General features: G+C 41.5%; 4 protein-coding genes across 12 annotated transcripts in view; 2 read left to right on the forward strand and 2 right to left on the reverse strand.

The window, feature by feature from the left end:
- Nucleotides 1–295: 295 nt before the first annotated feature.
- LOC108023558 (protein GUCD1) lies at nucleotides 296–2,178 on the forward strand. Of its 2 annotated transcripts, none has more exons than XM_017093143.3 (4): nucleotides 296–661; nucleotides 728–996; nucleotides 1,078–1,217; nucleotides 1,359–2,178. In XM_017093143.3, the coding sequence occupies exons 1-4, from the start codon at nucleotides 452–454 to the stop codon at nucleotides 1,460–1,462; spliced, it is 723 nt and encodes a 240-aa protein (XP_016948632.1). In that variant the 5' UTR covers nucleotides 296–451; the 3' UTR covers nucleotides 1,463–2,178. The 2 variants fall into 2 exon arrangements, with proteins under 2 accessions (XP_016948632.1, XP_016948633.1); XM_017093144.3 differs by having other exon boundaries at nucleotides 1,132–1,217.
- On the reverse strand, nucleotides 2,110–4,692 carry LOC108023557 (arylalkylamine N-acetyltransferase 1). Of its 4 annotated transcripts, none has more exons than XM_050886519.1 (3): nucleotides 4,379–4,477; nucleotides 3,537–3,744; nucleotides 2,110–2,916 (listed from the first exon to the last, which is right to left on the reverse strand). In XM_050886519.1, the coding sequence occupies exon 3, from the start codon at nucleotides 2,886–2,888 to the stop codon at nucleotides 2,202–2,204; it is 687 nt and encodes a 228-aa protein (XP_050742476.1). In that variant the 5' UTR covers nucleotides 2,889–2,916; nucleotides 3,537–3,744; nucleotides 4,379–4,477; the 3' UTR covers nucleotides 2,110–2,201. The 4 variants fall into 4 exon arrangements, with proteins under 4 accessions (XP_050742476.1, XP_050742470.1, XP_016948630.1 ...); XM_050886513.1 differs by having other exon boundaries at nucleotides 2,110–2,936; XM_017093141.3 differs by lacking the exon at nucleotides 3,537–3,744 and having other exon boundaries at nucleotides 2,110–2,936; nucleotides 4,379–4,692.
- A 1,628-nt stretch (nucleotides 4,693–6,320) lies between these two features.
- LOC108023768 (V-type proton ATPase subunit D 2) lies at nucleotides 6,321–7,744 on the forward strand. The gene is made up of 4 exons (XM_017093408.3): nucleotides 6,321–6,568; nucleotides 6,645–6,762; nucleotides 6,829–7,192; nucleotides 7,312–7,744. The coding sequence occupies exons 1-4, from the start codon at nucleotides 6,528–6,530 to the stop codon at nucleotides 7,536–7,538; spliced, it is 750 nt and encodes a 249-aa protein (XP_016948897.1). The 5' UTR covers nucleotides 6,321–6,527; the 3' UTR covers nucleotides 7,539–7,744.
- A 1,040-nt stretch (nucleotides 7,745–8,784) lies between these two features.
- LOC108023618 (PDF receptor) overlaps nucleotides 8,785–20,461 on the reverse strand; it is a 31,759-nt gene continuing 20,082 nt past the window's right edge. For 4 of the 5 annotated variants that reach the window (XM_017093227.3, XM_017093226.3, XM_017093228.3 and 1 more), the window contains exons 3-11: nucleotides 14,670–15,135; nucleotides 14,253–14,363; nucleotides 13,120–13,271; nucleotides 12,683–12,940; nucleotides 12,255–12,551; nucleotides 11,931–12,194; nucleotides 11,651–11,811; nucleotides 11,298–11,583; nucleotides 8,785–9,903 (exon numbers count right to left, since the gene is read on the reverse strand). In XM_017093227.3, the coding sequence (XP_016948716.1) occupies nucleotides 9,676–9,903; nucleotides 11,298–11,583; nucleotides 11,651–11,811; nucleotides 11,931–12,194; nucleotides 12,255–12,551; nucleotides 12,683–12,940; nucleotides 13,120–13,271; nucleotides 14,253–14,363; nucleotides 14,670–15,108 (2,196 nt within the window). In that variant the 5' untranslated portion in view covers nucleotides 15,109–15,135 and the 3' untranslated portion in view covers nucleotides 8,785–9,675. Of the gene's footprint in view, nucleotides 9,904–10,240; nucleotides 11,584–11,650; nucleotides 11,812–11,930; nucleotides 12,195–12,254; nucleotides 12,552–12,682; nucleotides 12,941–13,119; nucleotides 13,272–14,252; nucleotides 14,364–14,669; nucleotides 15,136–20,461 lie in introns of those variants that run through there. The other variant, XM_050886504.1, reaches the window with a different exon arrangement.

Consider the following 20,461-nt stretch of genomic DNA (forward strand, 5'->3'; position numbering starts at 1 on the left):
GAAGGAAATCGAGCCCCAGCTAAACACTGAGTTTTTCGCCGAAAATGCATGAAAATCAAGTACTAAACCAGAGTATTGCAAAGTGGCATGCAACCGGCTTGTCGTTGCCAGATCGATGAGGGTATTCGCGTACAGTTATACTTATCTATATTGCATTGAATATGTGAGGAATATGTAATTGGAAATATGATAAATTCGCTAACTTTTTTAACAAATGGGTGTGTAAGAAACAAAAATGACTTAATTACTCAGGGTCCTACATTTTTAAAAACATTTAAAACAGTGCTTTTTCGCTCACACAACACACGGCCACACTGCACAACAGACAAAAAAAGGAGGGGGGCGAAATAACCCTGAAAAATCAAAACATTCCAATAAAATTCGCCAGGAGCAGCGCAGCGAGCACACAGGACGCCACAGGATCAGGACCAGGACCCCAACGACGACCAAGATGAATGGACTGCCGCCCAGCAAGCACTATAACCTGACGCACTACCAGCAGCGCTACAACTGGGACTGCGGCCTTTCCTGCATCATCATGATCCTATCTGCGCAGCAAAGGGAAGAGCTCCTGGACAACTTCGAGGCAGTCTGCGGCGAGGAGGGCTTCGGATCCAGTACCTGGACCATCGACCTGTGCTACCTACTGCTGCGCTACCAGGTATGTATAGCTCACACGATTGAGTTATCCATGCCTTATGTACCCTTAAACCACTTCCATGGATAGGTGCGCCACGAGTACTTCACCCAAACACTGGGCATCGATCCCAACTACGCCCAGCACACCTACTACTCCAAGATCATTGACAAGGATGAACGTCGAGTGACGCGCAAGTTCAAGGACGCCCGGGCCCATGGCCTGCGCGTGGAGCAGCGCACGGTGGAAATGGAGGTCATCCTGCGCCATTTGGCCCGCCACGGACCCGTCATCTTGCTAACCAACGCCTCGCTGCTCACCTGCGAAGTGTGCAAGCGCAATGTCCTGGAGAAGTTCGGGTGAGTTGTGTGCCCCCCAAGCCAAGGGCCCATCCTAATCCTCAACACCCAACCCCCCACCCGGAACTTTCCCATGAAAAGCTGTTTTTATATACCTTGCATCGTTCGAAATACACGCCTACGTGGATCCAAAAGGTATGCCGGACACTATGTGGTGCTCTGTGGCTACGACATGGCTGCTCAGAAGCTTTTCTACCACAATCCCGAGGTCCACGATGGCCGTGAGTATTACAGGAACCCAGGACTAGCTGGCACCGGGCTTGCTTTACCTAAATCCTTGAACTAACTCGAGCCGTGCCACCCTAGAGTCCTCCCATTACTCTGTAATCTCATTGATTTTCATTTTTGGCTGCGTTCCATAGACATTTGTCGGTGCCTCATCGAGTCCATGGACACTGCCCGTCGCGCCTACGGCACGGACGAGGACATCATCTTCATCTACGAGAAAAAAGTCACCAGGGAGTGAACAGATGACCACGCCTGAACTGGATTAGGAAAAGGAACAGCAGTACCTGCAGTTGCCCAGGTTGCCAGCGGCTGAAATAGAAAGAGCATTGGAATCTGCGCTTGTGATATTAGGACTTTAGGGGAGCAGTCTGGGGACTTAGAAGGGGAAGGCTTAGAGAAAGAGCTGCTTGGTTAACTTTGGCACAACAGTGTACTTTATTAAGGTATTGATAGCAGTTGGTCCCCATAAAAAACAACAACAATTACACACACGTTAACGTAAACTAGCCAGGCTACAGGCTGTCTACATTATAGACATTATATATTATAAACTGTCAGCGGAAAGTGATCTAAGGCTTTTTTTTTGACTAGGACAGTGGCGTAGCCAGGACTTGTTTGAGTAGGGTTTACGGACTAGGTATTGTCTAACATGCTTTTTAACATAGGATTTTAAGTAAAAAGGGGTAGGGGGTTAGCCCCAAAGACCCCCTGGCTACGCCCCTGACAGAGCTTCCTATGATGGGAAAACAGCCCTTGGAAAGTCGAAACTGAAATACTCAGGGGTGCCACAGAAGTCACATCAGCGCTAAGTCTGCGATTTCTGTGGCCCACTTATAAAAAGTAGTCTTAGGGACTAACAGTCCCTAGTCCTTAGCTTACTTTCCGTTTGCCGACCCGAACTAATTTCTATATTTGTTTGACGAATACATTCCAATAAAAAGATTATTGTTCCAATTCCGCGACAGCGAGTCATCTCCTTAATGATTCGGGACTTTATCATCCTGGTCATCGCCACAGATCGCCTTGTAAAGCAGCTGCATCTTGATGTGCGGCGCCTCAACGGGCAAGATCACCTTACCGTTCTCATCCGTGTATTTGCAGTAAGGTTGCTCCGAGAAGACCTCGAACCCGTTGGAGCGGAATATCTTCTGGGAAAAGATGCCAGTGGCATCGGCTTTCATCAGGCGGAATCCGTTCTTTCTGGCTACAGCCACAGATCGCTTCACCAGCTCATTGGCAATGCCCTGGCCACGATAGGAAGAGTCTACCGATAGTATGCGTACATCGAACATCGACTGCACATCGAAGTGCTCGAAGAGATTGTGTTTGAGATTGTGCTTGTGCAGCATTTCGAAGATCTTGCGGAAATGTGCATCGCCCGATGAGTCAAGTTTCTCCAGCGCTTTGGCCGTGTCGTTCGGTTTCAAGATGCCATTCAGGACCACGCCGGCTATTTTGTAGGTACCCGCATCCTTTACGTCCACAGCCATCACGCTCATCCGATCCTGTATGGCCTCCGCACAGTGATCTTCCAGAGCGGCGCAACTGCTGCCATTTTGGCAAAGGCCAGCGGCCTTGTTCAGTGGCTCATCGGCGAAGAAGTTGTGACGCAGGTGCTCGATCACCTGGGCACAGTGCTCCGGTCCTATCATTTTGTACTCCATGGTGGGGCTGTCGGTGGCGCAAGCAAACCTGCGGGTGTGGACCAAGTTCTGTGCAATGTTAGTATACTGCTCTGAAATATGTAAGCTTTAAAAAAATGTGACTGATATAATTATAAAACAAATGTTAGGTGCATTGTTTGGGCATTATAAAGTAAAATATTCAGATCTGTATGGAAAACACTCTCTAAAACAAATTATATTGATATTAAGATATAATTTTATTTTTGGTTGTTTTTCAATTAAAAAGTGCTCACAAAAGTGCATAGAAAACTTTTTCTTTCTTTAAGATTTATAAACATTATAAACTCTTCCAAATATTCCTTGGCAAGGGCAAATGTGTATGTGGTCCTTGAACATATACATATGTGAGGGCACTTTTTCTATAACTCAATTAGTCGCAACTCTCTGGCTGCCCTTTCAACTTTCAACCTTTGGTCTCTCACTCGCTCCAACTGCACTTTGCCTATCCTTTGCGATGCTCTAGTGACACACCCCCACCGAATGCCGCCCCAATGGCACTCCACCCACCCACTGAGCACCCCATCATCCTGTCCATTTAATCTTAAAGTGCGTGCCAAAGGTCTTATCACCTGTGGTCAACCGATTTCGAGTTGGATTTCTGGGAATTGAGCAGTTGGCTTCACTTACTGTGTACTTTTGCGGCGGGTTGGTTCGGAGTGGATGAGCTGGACGGTATCGAAGGTATCGAGACTTGTTGTTTGTTTTCCTCGGCGGAGAGAGCTGTGAAAAAATGTGTAACCTACTTGCGGGCGCTTTCAGATGCGAAATGCGACTGGAGCAGCTGGAGCAGCCGACAAAAGCGAACGACCAGCAACAGCATCCCATTTATACACTTCTAGAAAATATATTTGGTTATTTTTGTTTATATATTTCTTCAAAAAAATGCCTACTTTCAAAACTTTAATGGGACAGAAGGCATACGTTTATATTTTGTATTAAGTTTACTCTTATAAAAAAATATCCAACTACTTATTACTACAAATTGAACACAGAGAATTATTTTATAAATGTACTTTACTTTCAAGAAATGAGAACCAGAAATATAAAAAGTATCCTTCTTGAGCTGTAGATCAAAAAGCTTTTTAAAAATCAGCTACATATTTTAAGCTCCCTTTTAAGGGACATTCACAGTCATTTTTCACTCAGTGCACGCCCTCGTGTTTGCCTCATTGCCGAAGCATGAGAAAAATTCTGTTCTTTGGGATGGGGTCAAATTAGAAGGAAGGGGCCGCTTTGCCGCCCAACAAATGCTGTGTTGTCCTTGTTGTTGCCGTATCCTTCGCGTGACAGCCATGCGTATACGCAACATGTGCGTATATACATATATCAACAGGAGCGATTGCCTGCTCGTGACTTATGCCAAAATACAAATGCTGGCCCAGTAAAATCGAGGGTTGACCCCCGACTCCCCACCCCAAAGTTCCCCGGAAAATTCATCCGAAATCGCCCTTTGTTGTTCGTATACGCACCAACTGTTGATTCCGTCCTTGTGAGGCTATATACGGCTCACAATGTACGCCCGTACTCGCACTCGTATACAGATTTCGACTTCCCCAACGACTAGGACGTGCCCCATTAAATGCAAAGGGGGCCAGTCCTCTGGTAAACGTTTTTTGCAAATGCTTTCCAGGCGTGGGCTGAGAGGCAGGAACAATATATTGAAAAGTTGGTATCGCTTTTGTCATAATGACAGTTTTAAACTTTATAAAATGAATTGTGAATAAGATGATTACTAAGATTTTACATTAAAAAAAGAAGAATCATAAATATGGAAATGTCAGGAACTAGCTCAATGGTAATACTTCTTTTCGTTCTTAAATGTAAATTTTACTAAATTTAGGATCGAGAAAAATATTCGCTTACGTATATGGTCTGCATAACCTTGGCTCGTTTTGGAGTCTAGACAACGCCCCTTGGCCAACTGTTGCTTGACCGAAAATGCCACCACGTGCCGACCTATTGCCACCTCGCAACTCCCTGCCGTGCATATTCATTACTTTAATTAATACCCCTACTAGGTTCGCCACTGTGCTAACCCATTGTCACATAATGGTTAAACTCCACTGAAAAAATAATTAAAACTAAATGAGGATGAGGATTATTAATGAAGAGAAGATGCTTTTAAAAAGCATCAAATTATTAAAAACATTTATAAGAAACATTTTCATATGTGATTTTGTATAACAATTTTTTATGATATACAAGAAGTAGTACAATATTTATTATATATACTAGAAACCTGAAATGAAAAATAATGATTAGTAATATTAAGAACCATTAATTCTCTCTATGAACTTTAGTGCTTGACAGACATATGTACATTCAAATCGGGGCACATGACGGCACAAGACGCATATTCAAATTGCGTGACTCTGCTCCGGATAAACATAGTCGTAACCGTAACCGTAACCAGAGACCCGGAGACATACAAATAGCCGGAGTACAAAGGTATTTCAAAGTCAGTGCCGCTGAGCGTTTATCTGCGTGTGACAGCTTTTTATTTGTTTGCCGCTTTCGAGGGACGCCCCAAAATTTGTTGTGCGTTATTGAATGACAATCAGCTCCAATTGAAATCAATCTGGGCTAACGGTAACAGAATGGAATTGGCAGCACTGCGGGACAAATCTATCAACATGACAATCGGCCTATCGAGTGACTATCGAACGGGGAGAATCACTAACTGACCCTGAAGTGGAGCTTCCTTTAAGCTATAATCCATTGAGATCGGTGAGGTATCAGGAAATCCCTCGTATGTCTCAAGAGCTTAATGCCAAACTCTCAAAATTCATTCAGATTTTGGAAGAATAAATTTAGAATTTTTTAGAAAAGCTTAGAAAATGTGAAAATAGTTATTAAGTTAAGAGAGAGCCTTATAACTCTAAAACAGTTGGTGACAGCATAATTTCATTATAAGTTTGGTACTCTTTGTTCTTCATCACTCGTGTGTATAAATAATGAGTTCGTAAAAAGTAAAGTTTAAATTAATTATTACGCCCGACATTATTTAATTGCTTTTTGACATGGCGTTACTGAGATCGCTAGCACTTTGTCCTAGCATTAACGACCAAAAGGTACCCATTATAAAAATTATTCTCGGAAAATTGTTTAAGCTTTTAATATTTTTAATGATATGTGTGCCAAAAAAGGAGGGATAGATTCTTTGAGTCATAAAACATACCACATACCAGATTGCATATGCCGATCCCACAGAACCACTGAGATACAGGTGTTTACGGTTCGGACATGCCTTATATCAACGCATACTGGGCCGCACTTTGGTGTGACAGCTGTTCCGCTGTTCCGGAACAGCTGGGGGCCCGAATCTAATTCCGAGCCCCCATGGCGGCCCCACCGATCTGATGCGATTCGATTCCATCCCCAAGATCGTCACTCTCTCGCCAGGTCGCTCGATGAGTCTTCATTCGCTGGCCCAGTTTGTTGTCGTGCTGTTCTGTTCGCTGTTCCCTCGTTTTAGTCGTCTATTTTATTTTCGTAGTGTCGCATATATTTAGTAAATATTTTGTTGTTGTTATTTATAGTTTGGACTTGGTTGGCGTGGTGCGTGTTGTATTTTTGTTTTTTTTTTTGTTTGAGTGGCATATTTTTGTTTAATTTGTGATGGCAGCCAAAGACCGCCTTCCCATATTTCCCTCACGTGGGTGAGTACCTCAGATCCTGGCGAAGAGTAGTCCTTGCTACATATGTATATGTGCCCATATATTTACCTCGTTGTAGTGCCCAGACGCTGATGAAATCGCGTTTGGCGGGCGCCACCAAGGGACATGGTTTGCTTAAGAAGAAAGCAGATGCCCTGCAGATGCGCTTTCGTCTGATTCTGGGCAAGATCATTGAGGTAAGCTATTGGGTTTTTTTGCATCATTGGGAGGATTCTGAAATATCCGTCCTACCTGTTTTCCAGACCAAAACCCTAATGGGTCAGGTGATGAAGGAGGCCGCCTTCTCTTTGGCCGAGGTCAAGTTCACCACCGGCGACATCAACCAGATTGTCCTGCAGAATGTGACCAAGGCCCAGATCAAGATACGCACCAAAAAGGACAATGTGGCCGGGGTCACGTTGCCCGTTTTCGAACCCTATACGGATGGGGTGGACACCTATGAGCTGGCCGGACTGGCACGTGGCGGCCAGCAGTTGGCCAAGCTGAAGAAGAACTACCAGAGTGCAGTGCGCCTGCTCGTGGAGTTGGCCTCGCTGCAGACCTCCTTCGTGACTCTCGACGATGTCATCAAGGTCACCAACCGGAGGGTCAATGCCATCGAGCACGGTGGGTGGAGGCACAATATCAGTTCCCTCTTGATATTTTAATTTTTATGACCCCTGGCTTTTTAGTTCTGTGTGGATAGTCTTTTGTGTGTATTTCTTTAATGACTTTTTCCTATCCAGTGATCATCCCCCGCATCAACCGAACCATAGAGTACATAATCAGCGAGCTAGATGAACTGGAGCGGGAGGAATTCTACCGCCTCAAGAAGATTCAGGATAAGAAGCGCGAGGCACGAAAAGCATCCGACAAGATACGCGAGGAGCAGCGTCGCTTGGGTCAACTGACCGAGACCAAGGAGGCGCAGAATATCCTCGACGAGGACGGTGACGAGGATCTGCTCTTCTAGACCGACCCTGTATCTAGTGCATCGTTATATCCAAAATCCAACCACCTGTTGCTACACCTGACCACCCAATCACTCGACTCTGCTACCTCACTTCCCATCAAAAGACCACCACCTCTCGTTTTTGTTGTCGTTCATTGTGATCCGGATGTTGCACCACTTGTCGTTCTTGGAAATACAATCCGTAATCGTTACCTGTGTGATCGCTATGTTTTGTGGTTTCATTTGCCAATTGGCTGTGTCGTGTGTCCAAGTGTATTTGCACAATGGAACAGAGGCAGCTGAAATCAAGTATACGCAAGGTATGCCGGGAGAAATATCAAAATCAAACAAATATCAAAATCAAAAAAATATCAAAATAATTACAGGAATTCTAGGTAAAATATGAATTTTATATTTAATATTAAGTATACGTATACGAAAAACAATCAGGAACAGAAAACCCCAGTCAATATTAAGTATACGTAGAAGAAAGCAAGAGAAAGAAATCAATTAGCAAAGAACAGTATTAATTTTAAAGGAAATAAAAAAGCTTTTCAAATAGACACCTAAAATACATTGCGAAATATGGGAGCTAAATTCCTAAATCACTCAAGTATGCACAGCATTAAAATAAGATTTATGTTGAAACTTTCTGACCCTATTTTAAGAATTGCCTTTGTATTCTACTAGGGTTAGTTGGCTTGCAGCTGAAAAAGCTTTTAATACGTTGGATAAAATTGTTTGGAATATCAAGAAAACGTTCCTTTATATATCAGATTATTGAGTGCTCGTTTATATCTTTTCCCTTATGGGGAAAGATATTCTGATGCGATTCCACAAATTTTAAATAGGCTATCAACATGCAAGTCGACTCATCTATCACTGGTAATTAGTCTCCTAATTTGGAGGCTATAAAGACAATTTATGATAGTCTGAGCTTCGAAAGTCATAAGTTGTGCCAATTAAAACAGAGAAAGAATTGAATTACATATACCAATACCATTTTTAAAATATAAAGATTAGACAGAGTATCCAACACATCCATTATTCGTTTGCTACACACATTCTACACAAGCTTCACTTTAACATTCATTTGATGGCTCATGAAATCGTCAGATTAAGCTGCTTATGGGCTAAAATTGCCAATTTAACAATGCCAATTTGTGGATTCCCGAGCGGCACGTGCCATACAAAGACCGCGAAACGTAATAGTCTCGAACCTGATCCCAAATCAAGATGAAGAAATTAGACAACCCCTTTGCTTTGTAGTATATGTATGCATATAAAATCATGTTTATTCATTTTCCATTTAGCCTTATACACGTAATAGTTTGCCATTGACCACTGGGTGTTCTGGTTTTAAGGTTCCCTCTCTTAAATTCGGCTTAAATTCTTAGTTTTGAAAATTGCGTAAAGCGAAAAGGTAACTGAAAAGAAATGAAAACTACTGCGATTTCACACACAAAACATTCCATTTGAAATGCATAGTAATCTTAAGGTTAAGGTGAATATTCGATATTCGCCCTGATCAGAGATCAGATGATGTGACACAATGATACGTTCAATTTCCGTTTCTTTCGTTTGTTCCTCGTTACCGTTCCAAGTGCTTTGTACTCTCTTTGCGTGTGTATACATAATATCTATGCATGTTCAATCTATGTATATTCAATATACGATCTAAGCTCCGACATTTCTATCATTTCTTGCATGCGACAGTGTAAATACCAAGTATGTAAATATGTTTCCTTTATGCATTATGTAAATACCGTTACTTTTATGTATATTGAGCTTATTCAAAAAAAAGTTAACAATTACTTTCATCAATACACTCATTACACATTTGCTTTTTATGTATATGAAAAAAAATTGGATCCAACATTTTGTTGGTAAATATACAAAAATATTGGATATATGTAATTATGTATATTGATCGACATTTATTCCATGTATATCGAAACTTATCGCGGTACAATCGAAGCCGCTGCATACAAAAAAAGTGCATACTTTTCAGCTTATTAGTTTAGTTTAGTACAGTTGCGCTTGCAAATGCTAGGCTAGGTACCCTCTTTCTCTCTTGCTCACTCCTTTGATATCCTTAGGAAACACAAAGAGAGAGTGAGATAGAGTGGCATGAGAGGGATATGGAGATCAAGACGCCTTAGGCTTTCGGTATTTGATGACTGCTTGCAATCGCTTTGGCTCTTGCCTTCGATTTTGTTATCGTTGCGATTGTTGCAATGGTTGCTATTGTTGTTTTGGCTGCTACTGCGGTTGTGGTGGTTGTAGTTATTGTTGTTGCTACCGCTGCCAGCGTCGACGTCGGCGGCAATTGTGACGTCATAAATATTTGTTGCGTCTTTTGCGAACCTGGCATCACACATTTGTCCTGCAAACGATAAGCGGGAAAAGAAGAAAGTCCGAAGAGAGCCGCATTTTAAGTGGAAGATAAGCCGAAAAATAGTTTATTCAATTTGTGCGTTCGATAGCGGACCCCATTAGTTTAATATTGATCGTGGCAAAGTTTTTCGTTGCAAAACAAAGCGCAGCTATCAAAATTGAAGGCAGTGACAGAGAACATGATTGATCGAGGCTGGCAGTGTGACCAGCTCAAAAGCATAAAGTACAGTCTGTCAAAAGCATAGGGTATCGTACAACGTTTCTTGAGGTTTTTTTTCTAAATTAATAAATAAACTATGGCACATAAAAGTTAAAAGTCAGACAAATAAATTATTTAAATACGTATATTTATAAAAAATAAAACAGCAAATAACATTTAAAAAAATTAACTTCATCCATCAACGTACAAATTGTCAATAAAATAATAGTAGTTGTAAAATTAGGTTAGGTTTTGCTATAAAATAGAAAACAATAAATTCAGATCGTTAAATAGTTTCCAAAATTAAGTAGTTAACAAATCTAAAAATCAAATTATTAATTTTAATGTTCTACGTGATTTGATCACACTGCCTAGGAACGAATATTTCAATCTAGCATTTCAAAATGAATAGATGTAAAGAACATGCCGCTCAAGTTTTGCTGAAAAGTTCATCATTCATAATAACCGTGTGCGAGTGTTTTTGAGTGTATTTGCGTGTCCAGAACAGAATGGCGCTATTAGAAATATACTTTCACCAAATATATTAAATAGAAATGTTAAGGTAGTTTTAATATTTCACAAGATTTGCCGAATTTGGGCTTGGGTTTTAAAGCTATTGAGGAGGGCACGGATCTGTCCTACATGAATTTATATACATAATTGCACTGGAGCAAAAAAAAAAAAAAATCTAAAATAATATTGAAAAAATAAGGTTAATTTAAGAAACAAAAAGTATGGATGTGAGTCCTCTAACGATTTTTTACACGACTCTTTGTTTATACACAGTTTTATGCTTTAGATTGCAAAACTTATATGAATATCTTATCTAAATGTTAAAGAACTGTGGTAATTTTAGTAGCTAAAGGTGAAAAAAAAACTAAAAACTTGATGTTGGTTTATTTTTTTTGGCTTGTGAAATAAGGAGTAATAATGATGGGGAAAGGATAAGGTTTTGGGAAGTTCTTTTTGGAAGAAATTTTCAGGGTAATTTATTTTTGATAATTCCCGTATCAATGGGTGTGTGCTCACTACTGTGGTTGTGGCTATATGGCGTTGGCTACTTCTACGACTATTGGGCTACGTCTATGTGGCTACATCTACGGCTAGTTTTTGGGCTACTGCTCTGACAACTCAAATACAACTGACTCGGGTGGCACGGATGACGCTGACGGTACTCTCAGTACCTTTTGACCCCGGAAGCAGATGCCCATGATCCACTTGGAGCCGCGAGTCCGTGATCCCGTGCCTCCCGCGATCCCCGTTTCCTTGCTGTGAATGCGCGAGATGGCCGGATCCTGATTGGGATCCGTTTCCGCAGCATCAGCCTTATCCACTCGATCCCTGCTCTTTTCCCGCGCCTTGTTCTGCAGACGGGGAATCAGCCGATGCCGCTGCTGGGGCTCGTGGATCATCACAATGCTGGCGCTGCTAGGCTTTCTTCCATTTAGCCTCTTATGCGGCGGTGATATTCTGCAGATCATCAGTTTATTCATAGAGGAATCAAATTGAGGCGGCAAACTGCGGTGGGTTGGCTTACCGCTTTCCGGTGGCCAATGGATCGCCCGCCGGCTGCACCGCATCCGTATCCGGCGCCGTGTTGTAGGCACCCGAGTACATGGACGCCCTCTTCGGCGCCCATTCCGGATGACCGCGAACCGACAGTTGGGTGGCCAGACTCTTTAGCAGCACTGCTCGGACCTTCAGTAACAAAAATTTTAATTTATATCTTAAAATGGATTCTATACCGGTCTAAAGTACGTTATTTTTAAAATATTTTTTCATTGCATACTTTTAGATAGCTTTGTTTCATTGCTTACCTCGCCATTTAGAAAGCAGTAAATGAGAGCTATAAAAAAACCCTGGAACGAGGTGAGAAAGTGGGTGCCATACGACCAGACCGCGAAATTCGTGGCCGTTTTCAGAGGAGCCAGCTGATGCAGCAGATTGGTAATACCCAAAAGTGGTAGTAGGACTATCGCTGCTCTGACGGCCTTTCGCGTCTGTTCTATATCGCTGGCCTGCGATTGGCGCAACTTCATAACAAGCACTCGTATAATATTCACCAGGAAACAAAAATTCAGCTGCGGATAGATAGTTATTAGTTTTCATAAAGATTTGGCCTGATGAAAACAGTAACCCACCAGTATAACCGCTAGTCGAGGTCCCTCTAGGATCCAATAGTATGGTGTGAGATTATAGTTCCACAAGCACTCGCCCAGCGAAGTATCCATATACATCACCGTACACCTCGCCCAAACGGTGGTCATTAGGATGGGGAAACCCCAGCCAAGTCGCGAGAAGAACTTGAGGGGAAAACTTCCCTGAAAAACGGCCACCGTCACCATGTTGTGAAGGTAGAGTCCCTCGATGAACATCCACATAAACATGGCGGTGCGAGCGTATTCCAAAAGTACATAGGAGGCCTCGCACAAATAGGGCTGGGGATCAAAAACCGGTATTAATCATTTGCCACAATCGAATCCATTTTGTAAACTTAAAACCAATCTTCAATCAATCTTCAATTTAAAAAACTCTTTTAAATTCTTACAAATTTCTTTGCTAAGCCTACCGTGTTTTCGATGACGGAGAGACTTGTGTTGGTCGCCGCCTCCTTGTTGCCCCGACGGAACTGGTCCAGATACAAGGTCAGCCGAATAATAACCTGCAGCACCATGGCGACGAAGAGGTTCTTGTGGATCTTGGTGCGGTTGTTCCGCAGGGAGCGGAATGTGCAAAAGATCAGCAGGGAGACGATCAGGGCAAACAGGGAGAGACACAGTCCCACGATCTCCAACGTTCTAGTCTTTCTGGCTATGTCTATGTAGAGCTATGGAATATACGAATGGAAAGAAAGCGGAATTTAAAAATAAAACTACACTGTTTGTGTGGCGGCAGAGAATGGGCAGAACTATAAAAATGTGCCATACAGATGAAAATCAAAGATCATAACGAAATGTAAACAATTATGCGTGTTATCGTTATGCTTCCTGGATGGACTCAACTCACATCAAAGTCCTTGCTGCCCATCTGCTGCATGAGGCGGATAATCTCCGGCTTGTAGCATGGCCCGTAATCCGTCCAGCCCGGCGGACTCACCTCGGTGGCATTTGGCCTGCTGCCCCATCGGCCGTCCAGCTCGCACTTTCGGATGGCAAATTCTGCGAATCGAAAGGGGGGTGTACTGGCGGATTAATAGCTGTAATCGAGCTTTGACACACTGACTGACAAGTGCAATTATGCCGATCGAATGGGCGACCTCGTCCAGCTGAAAAGATTGGGGCTACAAATCTAGACACGCCCGGCAAAATGAGGCCAGGGAAATTGAGCACTGGGAGAAAATATCAGATATTTTTGTGGCCCGTGCTTAAAATTAAAGGTCTTTCAGCAAGCAAAATACACTATTTATTTACACTTATTTGCAAAATCCCTTGTCTTTTTTTTAATTTTCTTCAGTGCCCTTGATTTTTGTTTTATATAAAACCTGAAGTCCCTATCATTTTTTCAGTGTACATTGCCTATGGTCGTTAAATACCAATTCCCCCTTGGAGAGCGTTCAATTTAGCGGTCTTGCATATCGGAGGGGTGGGCACCATTTCGGATCGTAATTAAGCAATCGATTGGCTAGTGTTTTAAACCTTGTTAAACGGGCGAAGCTTAAGTGGAGGTATGAGCATGGAACACCTGGACAACACCCCCTGCCTTCCTGGCACTGGCCACACCCACGGCCCAGTTTCGAGGTGACCTCGTCGGGGTATATGGCATATAAAGGGTTAAACGGGGGGCTGGGGGTACCGATTGGGAGTGCGGTTGAATGGACGCGTCAGTCATGCATGTAAATATTGACATCCTTTCGATGAATACGAAATCAAGTAATTGTTTGCCGTGCAGCACTTGAACGGATTCGCAGCTAATGATCCGTATGATTGTGACCGCCAGATATGGAATTTGGATGACATGATGGCCGCAGGTTGTGCGTTTGACTTACGACTTTTAATCAGTTGACAAAAGTGGCTAGGACGATTTGGTAAGGTAGTAATAATAATCATATCATTGAACTTTTTAGCTTTAATTAATCGGCCATTTAATTGCGTTGAACAGCTTTTTTTTAATTTCCCAGTAAAATTTCTCGAATCACTTACTGCGCGTATCCACGCCATGAAAGCCGCCAGGACAATTCATCCGTGCTAGGACTCCGGCTGGAGTGGGTGGCCAGCAGAGCAGTGTGTCCCAGGTCCAATTGCAGTAGAGTCCTATCCAGGAAATGCAATAAATATATAAAAAATGTATCTTATATTAATAAATCAATATTAATGTTTTTGAAACCTGTTTAATACAATAAATGTGGCTAAAAGTAAGCAACACAATATAACCCTTTTTCCAAATTTATGCTTACATACTTTCTGACACCTTTATGACTTGACAACTAATTATAAAGGTGTCTTACAGTAAGCCGTGCAAAAAAACGTCATCATTTGCATTGAATTATAAAATGTTGCATACTTTACAAGACATTTTTAGATACATTTGTATATACATATAGAGAAAATAATTCCTACCCGTTTGTGGTAGGGTGTAATTGACAAAAAGCGACGAGCAGTTCTCAAAATTGGTGGCCGCGGCTGATGCGAGCGTTATATTCCAGGGTGCGCTGATGTTAAAATTACTGAGGACCTGGTCCGGGTCCGAATCGGGTAGAACCGCGTCCATGGCCGTGGGCTCCAGGGCCATCGTGGCCACACCGGCAACTCCATCGAGAACAAGGATTCGGGGCAATTCAGTTGTTGACGAATCGAAATCAAAATCGTGCAGGACTGGCACACGACCGGTCGGCAGAACGTGCGATGATGTCGGCTCCAGCATGGATTTGGATTCAAATGTGGTTCCAAGTGAAGAAGATGAGAGGAATCCAGGTGAACTGGACTGGCGCAGCAGGCGGGTGAAACGTTGGGCGGAAATTCCACCTCCACAGTCGAGAATGTTCGACAGGAGGGTCATTTTGCCATAGACCACATATTGAAAGTGCTGGATTAAAAAGAGTAGTATGAAGTATAATATTACAGAATTAAAATACAAACTCAAGTTATCTAGTATCTATAAGGTAATTTTGAGCTGCCATTATGAAGCCCGTTTAAAATACAAAATGGGGAACCTATAACTAAAGTTATGGATAGTAGAACTTCCATTTTGGGCTCCCCTATGAAACCCATTGGAAATACGGAAAAATCGAACATGAAAATGGGTTAAAATTATGACCCTCTTTATAAATAAATATTTAAATGTAGATTTTTAGAGAATTCAAATACGATTTCACGGAAGCATCCCACGTCTAAATCGGGATCTTAAAACTCAAGTTATGGAATGTAAAACTTTAATTTTGGGCTCCCCTATGAAACCCATTGGAAATACGGGAAAATCGAACATGAAAGTGGGCTAAAATTTCGATCCGCTCTAAAAATAAATATTTAAATGTAGGTTTATAGAGATTTTCAATACAAATCCATAGAGGTATCCCACGTCTAAATCGGGATCTTAAAAGTCAAGTAATGGAATGTGAAGCTTCCATTTTGGGCTCCCCTATGAAACCCATTGGAAAAACGGAAAAATCGAACATGAAAATGGGCTAAAATTTGAACCCCCTTTAACAAAAAATATTTAAATGTAGGTTTATAGAGATTTCCAATACAAATCCAAAGAGATATCGCACCTCTAAGTCGGGGTCTTAAAACTGAAGTTATGGAATGTAGAACTTCCATTTTGGGTTCCCTTATGAAACCCATGGGAAATACGGAAAAATCGAACATGAAAATGGGTTAAAATTTTGACCCGCTTTAAAAATAAATAATTAAATGCAGATTTATAGATAATATAAATACGATTTCATAGAGGTATCCCACGTATAAATTGGAATCCAAAAACAGAAGTTATGGAATGTGGAACTTTCATTTTGGGCTCCCTTTGAAACCCATTGGAAATACGGAATAATCTAACATGAAAATGGGCTAAAATTTCGACTCTCTTTAAAAGTAAATATATAAATGTAGATTTATAGATAATATAAATACGATTTCATAGAGGTATCCCACGTATAAATCGGGTTCCTAAAACTGTAGTTATGGAATGTGGAACTTCCATTTTGGGGTTCCCCTATGAAACCCATTGGAAATACGGAAAAGTCGAACATGAAAATGGGTCAAAACTTGGACCCCTTTTAACAATAAATATTTAAATGTAGATTTATAGGGACTTCAAATACAATTTCATAGAGATATCCCACGTATAAATCGGGTTCCTAAAACTGAAGTTATGGAATGTGGAACTTTCATTTTGGGCTCCCTTTGAAACCCATTGGAAATACGGAATAATCTAACATGAAAATGGGCTAAAATTTCGACTCTCTTTAAAAGTAAATATATAAATGTAGATTTATAGATAATATAAATACGATTTCATAGAGGTATCCCACGTATAAATCGGGTTCCTAAAACTGAAGCTATGGAATGTGGAACTTCCATTTTAAGGTTCCCCTATGAAACCCATTGGAAATAAGGAATAATTAAATATGAAAATAGGCTAAAATTTCGACCCCCTTTAAAAATAAATATTTAAATGTAAATTTATAGAGAATCCAAATACGATTTCATCGAGGCATCCCACGTATAAATCGGGTTCCTAAAACTGAAGTTATGGAATGTGGAACTTCCATTTTGGAATAATCGAACATAAAAATGGGTTCAAATTTTGATCCTGGGTAGCGGAAATTCTGATTCTTTTAATTACTATTTTCTAGGTAATTCTCCCAGTTTTTCCTAGTTAAACCTTTCCTCCTTTGTTTTTAGGTTATTAGCATGTACGAGTGCACAAAGCCTATATATGCACCGGATGCAGTCGGAAATTGATCTCTTTCCAGCTCCGCTGCCTTTTCCATTTCCGTTTCCCATCCCCAATGCCACGCCAGCCGGGTCGGATTTAATTGAAAGCTTATCGCACAATGAGACTTCGACGGGCTCCTTTGTTTACCGGATCTTATTCTCGTTGGCAGAGTGCCGTTGTTAACGCAGTTTATGATTGCCCCCTAATAAATACCCGGCTTATTTATAGCATCGCTGCACCCGAGAGCAAACACCACGGCACTGCCCACACATCACAGCATTTTCCGAACTGGCACTCTATGCCACATAAACGGACAGTGTACAATGCACACATATCACTGGCATCGGCATCGGCATCGGCGTCGGCATTGGCATTCGAATTTGCATTTGTATCACCCACATCGCACCGATTGTCGGGATTATGTCTGGTGAAATGGCAAATGGCCAGGAGCAAATGCACGCAGAAAAAAGCTCAATGTGAATTTGATTTCCGCTCGTCCAGCATGTTTATAAGTTCCTGATTGCTGAATAATATCAAAATAGGTGCATTTAAGTTTAAGATTTAAGATTTTTAAATTGAAAAAAAGATGTAGATCTTCATACACCCTTTTCCCTCTGTGTACGGGATTCCACTGAGTTGTGTTTGCATTTTTTGCCATTCAAGGCGGCACATCGCCCTGTCCCTGTACTGTTCGCAGAAGAGTAATCTTTGAAAAGCAACAGATTAAAAGGACTGCAAACACCCTTTTTTGAAGACTGGAGGAGCATTAAAATACCCCATTATTCAACGTCAATGTATCTAGTTGATAAACCTATTTCACAACTTAAGAAATAACTGAAATGTAACATACCAATAAAATAAATATTTTCCATACTCGTTTGCCACATTTTTGAAAACATCATTACTTGTTTATAATTAGTGTCTCATTTCCTCAAGACATCTTGTCGCATTAAAAAAAGCTATTTCAATGGTGGAATTACATTGCTTCCTTCTGCGCCATTTGTCGCCAAGGCTAAGCGGAATGTAAATTACTTTAATGATAATGACATAACAAATTATGATTTCTTCCTGCCTTGGTTTCATTGCGGAAGCTCTTGCTTTCGCCATCCAAAACAATAACGACATTTTGTCTTTTTTTTGGTTTTTCGTGGTCCAGAGGGGACATCCAAAGAGACGTGTTCCGTCTTTTGTCCTTTCTGGAATTGCGTAAACAAGCCATGCGAAAGGACGGTCGCCCAGAGTGCCCAAAGTAGTTGCGATGCTGCTGAGCTGCCCCGAAAATGCCTTTGAGTGCATTTTATATAATTTCATAAGAATTTCAATTTTGCCAGTAGTCGCTGCTCACATATGCATGCCGGATACGTATATACAAAATATGGCTGCAGCCCACATTCTACATGCCTGGAGGCATTCCTTCGGCTTTGTTCTGCTCAATATTTGGCTTGCATAAGACCAGAACCCAGACATAATGCACCAGCAAAGGGGAATTATGGCATACACTTTTAAACATTGTCAGTTCCTTACTCGGAGACCTCTCTATAGTTATAAGCGAGAATATTTTAATAAGAGATCCCTAGATAAATATTATTTTGCTATGATAAACGGTTACAAATCTGAGATACAATATACCATTTGTAGGTCCATATTTCTGGTTTCGCTTTCTTGATGAGGACATTTTTAAAATTCCTTAAAGACCTGCGGTTCCTCCCCTGTGGGACCTTGATTTTTCTGCCCAGTTGGAAGGCTCATACTAAGCACTCGCTTTGGCGCTACTAATCGATACTTATCGCTGCAGCCGACCGATTCTGGGCGCGTTCGTAATTAAGCTAACTAAGCGCAAAAGCCTCTTCAAAGCCATCTGAAAGGGACCAAAGGGTTGGGATTGGGATTGGATAACTAACTGGATGCTGGATGCTGGATCCTGAATCCACATTTTCACATTGGCAAGCAGACGAGCACAGCAGACGGCAGCCGGCAGACTCTGATTTGGGTCACTTGGCAGCAGTTGCAGCGGGTTAAAGTGCGGTGCCCAGGGGTTGCCAAGGGGTTAAGGGTGGCGGCTGCTGGCTGCTTAAGGGACCCGATTAAACACTTGTGTAATTTAAAGTTGGCTCCAGCAAAGAAATGCAGGCAAAAGGTATGTAGGTATTTCAAGTAAGGAGCTATATAATAAATTCAATTAAAAAGTTAATATACACAGTTGAATATTCTTAAACTGTATTTATGAAAGCAAGATCCCAACACCTCATAGACTTTTTATGGCATTCACACTTGCACACTTTGTTCTTTTACAACCAATCCACTTCAACCTTTCGATTTAACTTTCCGAACTCATTTGTTTACAATCGCTGGCCCATCATGCTGGTTCATTTTAATAATTAATCAACTTTCTTATTGAACACTCGGCAATTCAATTATTTAACACGCATTGCAGTGCTCCAAATAAGTTGTCAATGCCCTTGGATAGGCAGCAGCAATCAAGGATTTATGTGGATTTCGATTCGTTATGCGACGGAGCTTTACCATAAAAGTGCAATCAACAATCGACAGTCAACAACATTAAAAAGTAATCTTAACTGACGTGGCCCGACTTGAAAATTGGGTTGATGATTGAGCCCTAAATAATGAGACGCCCTAAGCCGATCGATTGTTTTAACGTTTTCATCGCCCAAAGTGCAGTTGAAGTTCCCTTTTCGCCTTGTCAGGACTTTCTGTTTTTCTTTTTCGTAGGCCCGGAAAAATCGGAGAGCCCAGGGAAGCCCATCTGCAGGCGTTGGGGCGTGTTCTCCGTATATTTCTTTGCCATAATTATGGAGAAAAAATATAAAAAAGCGAAAGAAAATGAATCTCAAGAGCTCCCATTCACAGAGACGAAATGCATTGAATGGGCCAATGCTCGCCAACAAAAGGCTAGTGGGAAAAGTGGTAGAATGTGGGTGGAAAACGGGTGAAAAGCGGTTGAAAAATGGATGGATTGAGTGGAAAGCGGGGGGAAATGCTGGGAAAATTTTGTGGGCTAGGCTAGGCGAGTAGCGACGCTATTTGAAAAGTTTTTCGCGCTATTTGACAAGCCGAAAGACTTTTCACTGCGGGGTTTCTTTAGCCCAGTGTTGCCATGGCGAGTACAGTGCGGCCGAGGAGTATAAGAACTATTGTATCCCTTGAAGAAATCAAAAAATAAGTAGAATCTTCTTATTTCTCATTCAATACATTCAATGTATTTCATATTTAGTGCCATACAATTAACCCATTTATCATCAGAGAAGAAGAATTATTCTAACACATTAATAATCTGGATAATATTATATCATTTTGTTTTGCTATTAGTACGAAAAGGAAACATTGAAATATTATTAAAATTGACTGTGCACCCACATTAAATTCTTGAGCCACAGACCATATTTTTGATTTTCATTTGCTTGTGACAATTAAGGTACCACAAGGGATTCTCTAATTAGCAGTTACCAATTACCCTCTT

Source organism: Drosophila biarmipes, chromosome X (genome assembly GCF_025231255.1).
Source record: "Drosophila biarmipes strain raj3 chromosome X, RU_DBia_V1.1, whole genome shotgun sequence".
Lineage (NCBI taxonomy): Eukaryota > Metazoa > Arthropoda > Insecta > Diptera > Drosophilidae > Drosophila > Drosophila biarmipes.

Bases quoted from the DNA above. Each gene is read 5' to 3' on its own strand.
- LOC108023557 (XM_017093141.3), bottom strand. From the start codon at position 4,594: ATGACAAAAGCGATACCAACTTTTCAATATATTGTTCCTGCCTCTCAG. The intron at 2,937-4,378 runs GTGCGTATACGA...AACATTGCACAG, and splicing joins AAGGACGGAATCAACAGTTG to AACTTGGTCCACACCCGCAG.
- LOC108023558 (XM_017093143.3), top strand. From the start codon at position 452: ATGAATGGACTGCCGCCCAGCAAGCACTATAACCTGACGCACTACCAG. The intron at 662-727 runs GTATGTATAGCT...TTCCATGGATAG, and splicing joins ACCTACTGCTGCGCTACCAG to GTGCGCCACGAGTACTTCAC. The intron at 1,218-1,358 runs GTGAGTATTACA...TGCGTTCCATAG, and splicing joins TCCCGAGGTCCACGATGGCC to ACATTTGTCGGTGCCTCATC.
- LOC108023768 (XM_017093408.3), top strand. From the start codon at position 6,528: ATGGCAGCCAAAGACCGCCTTCCCATATTTCCCTCACGTGG. The intron at 6,569-6,644 runs GTGAGTACCTCA...ACCTCGTTGTAG, and splicing joins CCCATATTTCCCTCACGTGG to TGCCCAGACGCTGATGAAAT. The intron at 7,193-7,311 runs GTGGGTGGAGGC...TTTCCTATCCAG, and splicing joins GGTCAATGCCATCGAGCACG to TGATCATCCCCCGCATCAAC.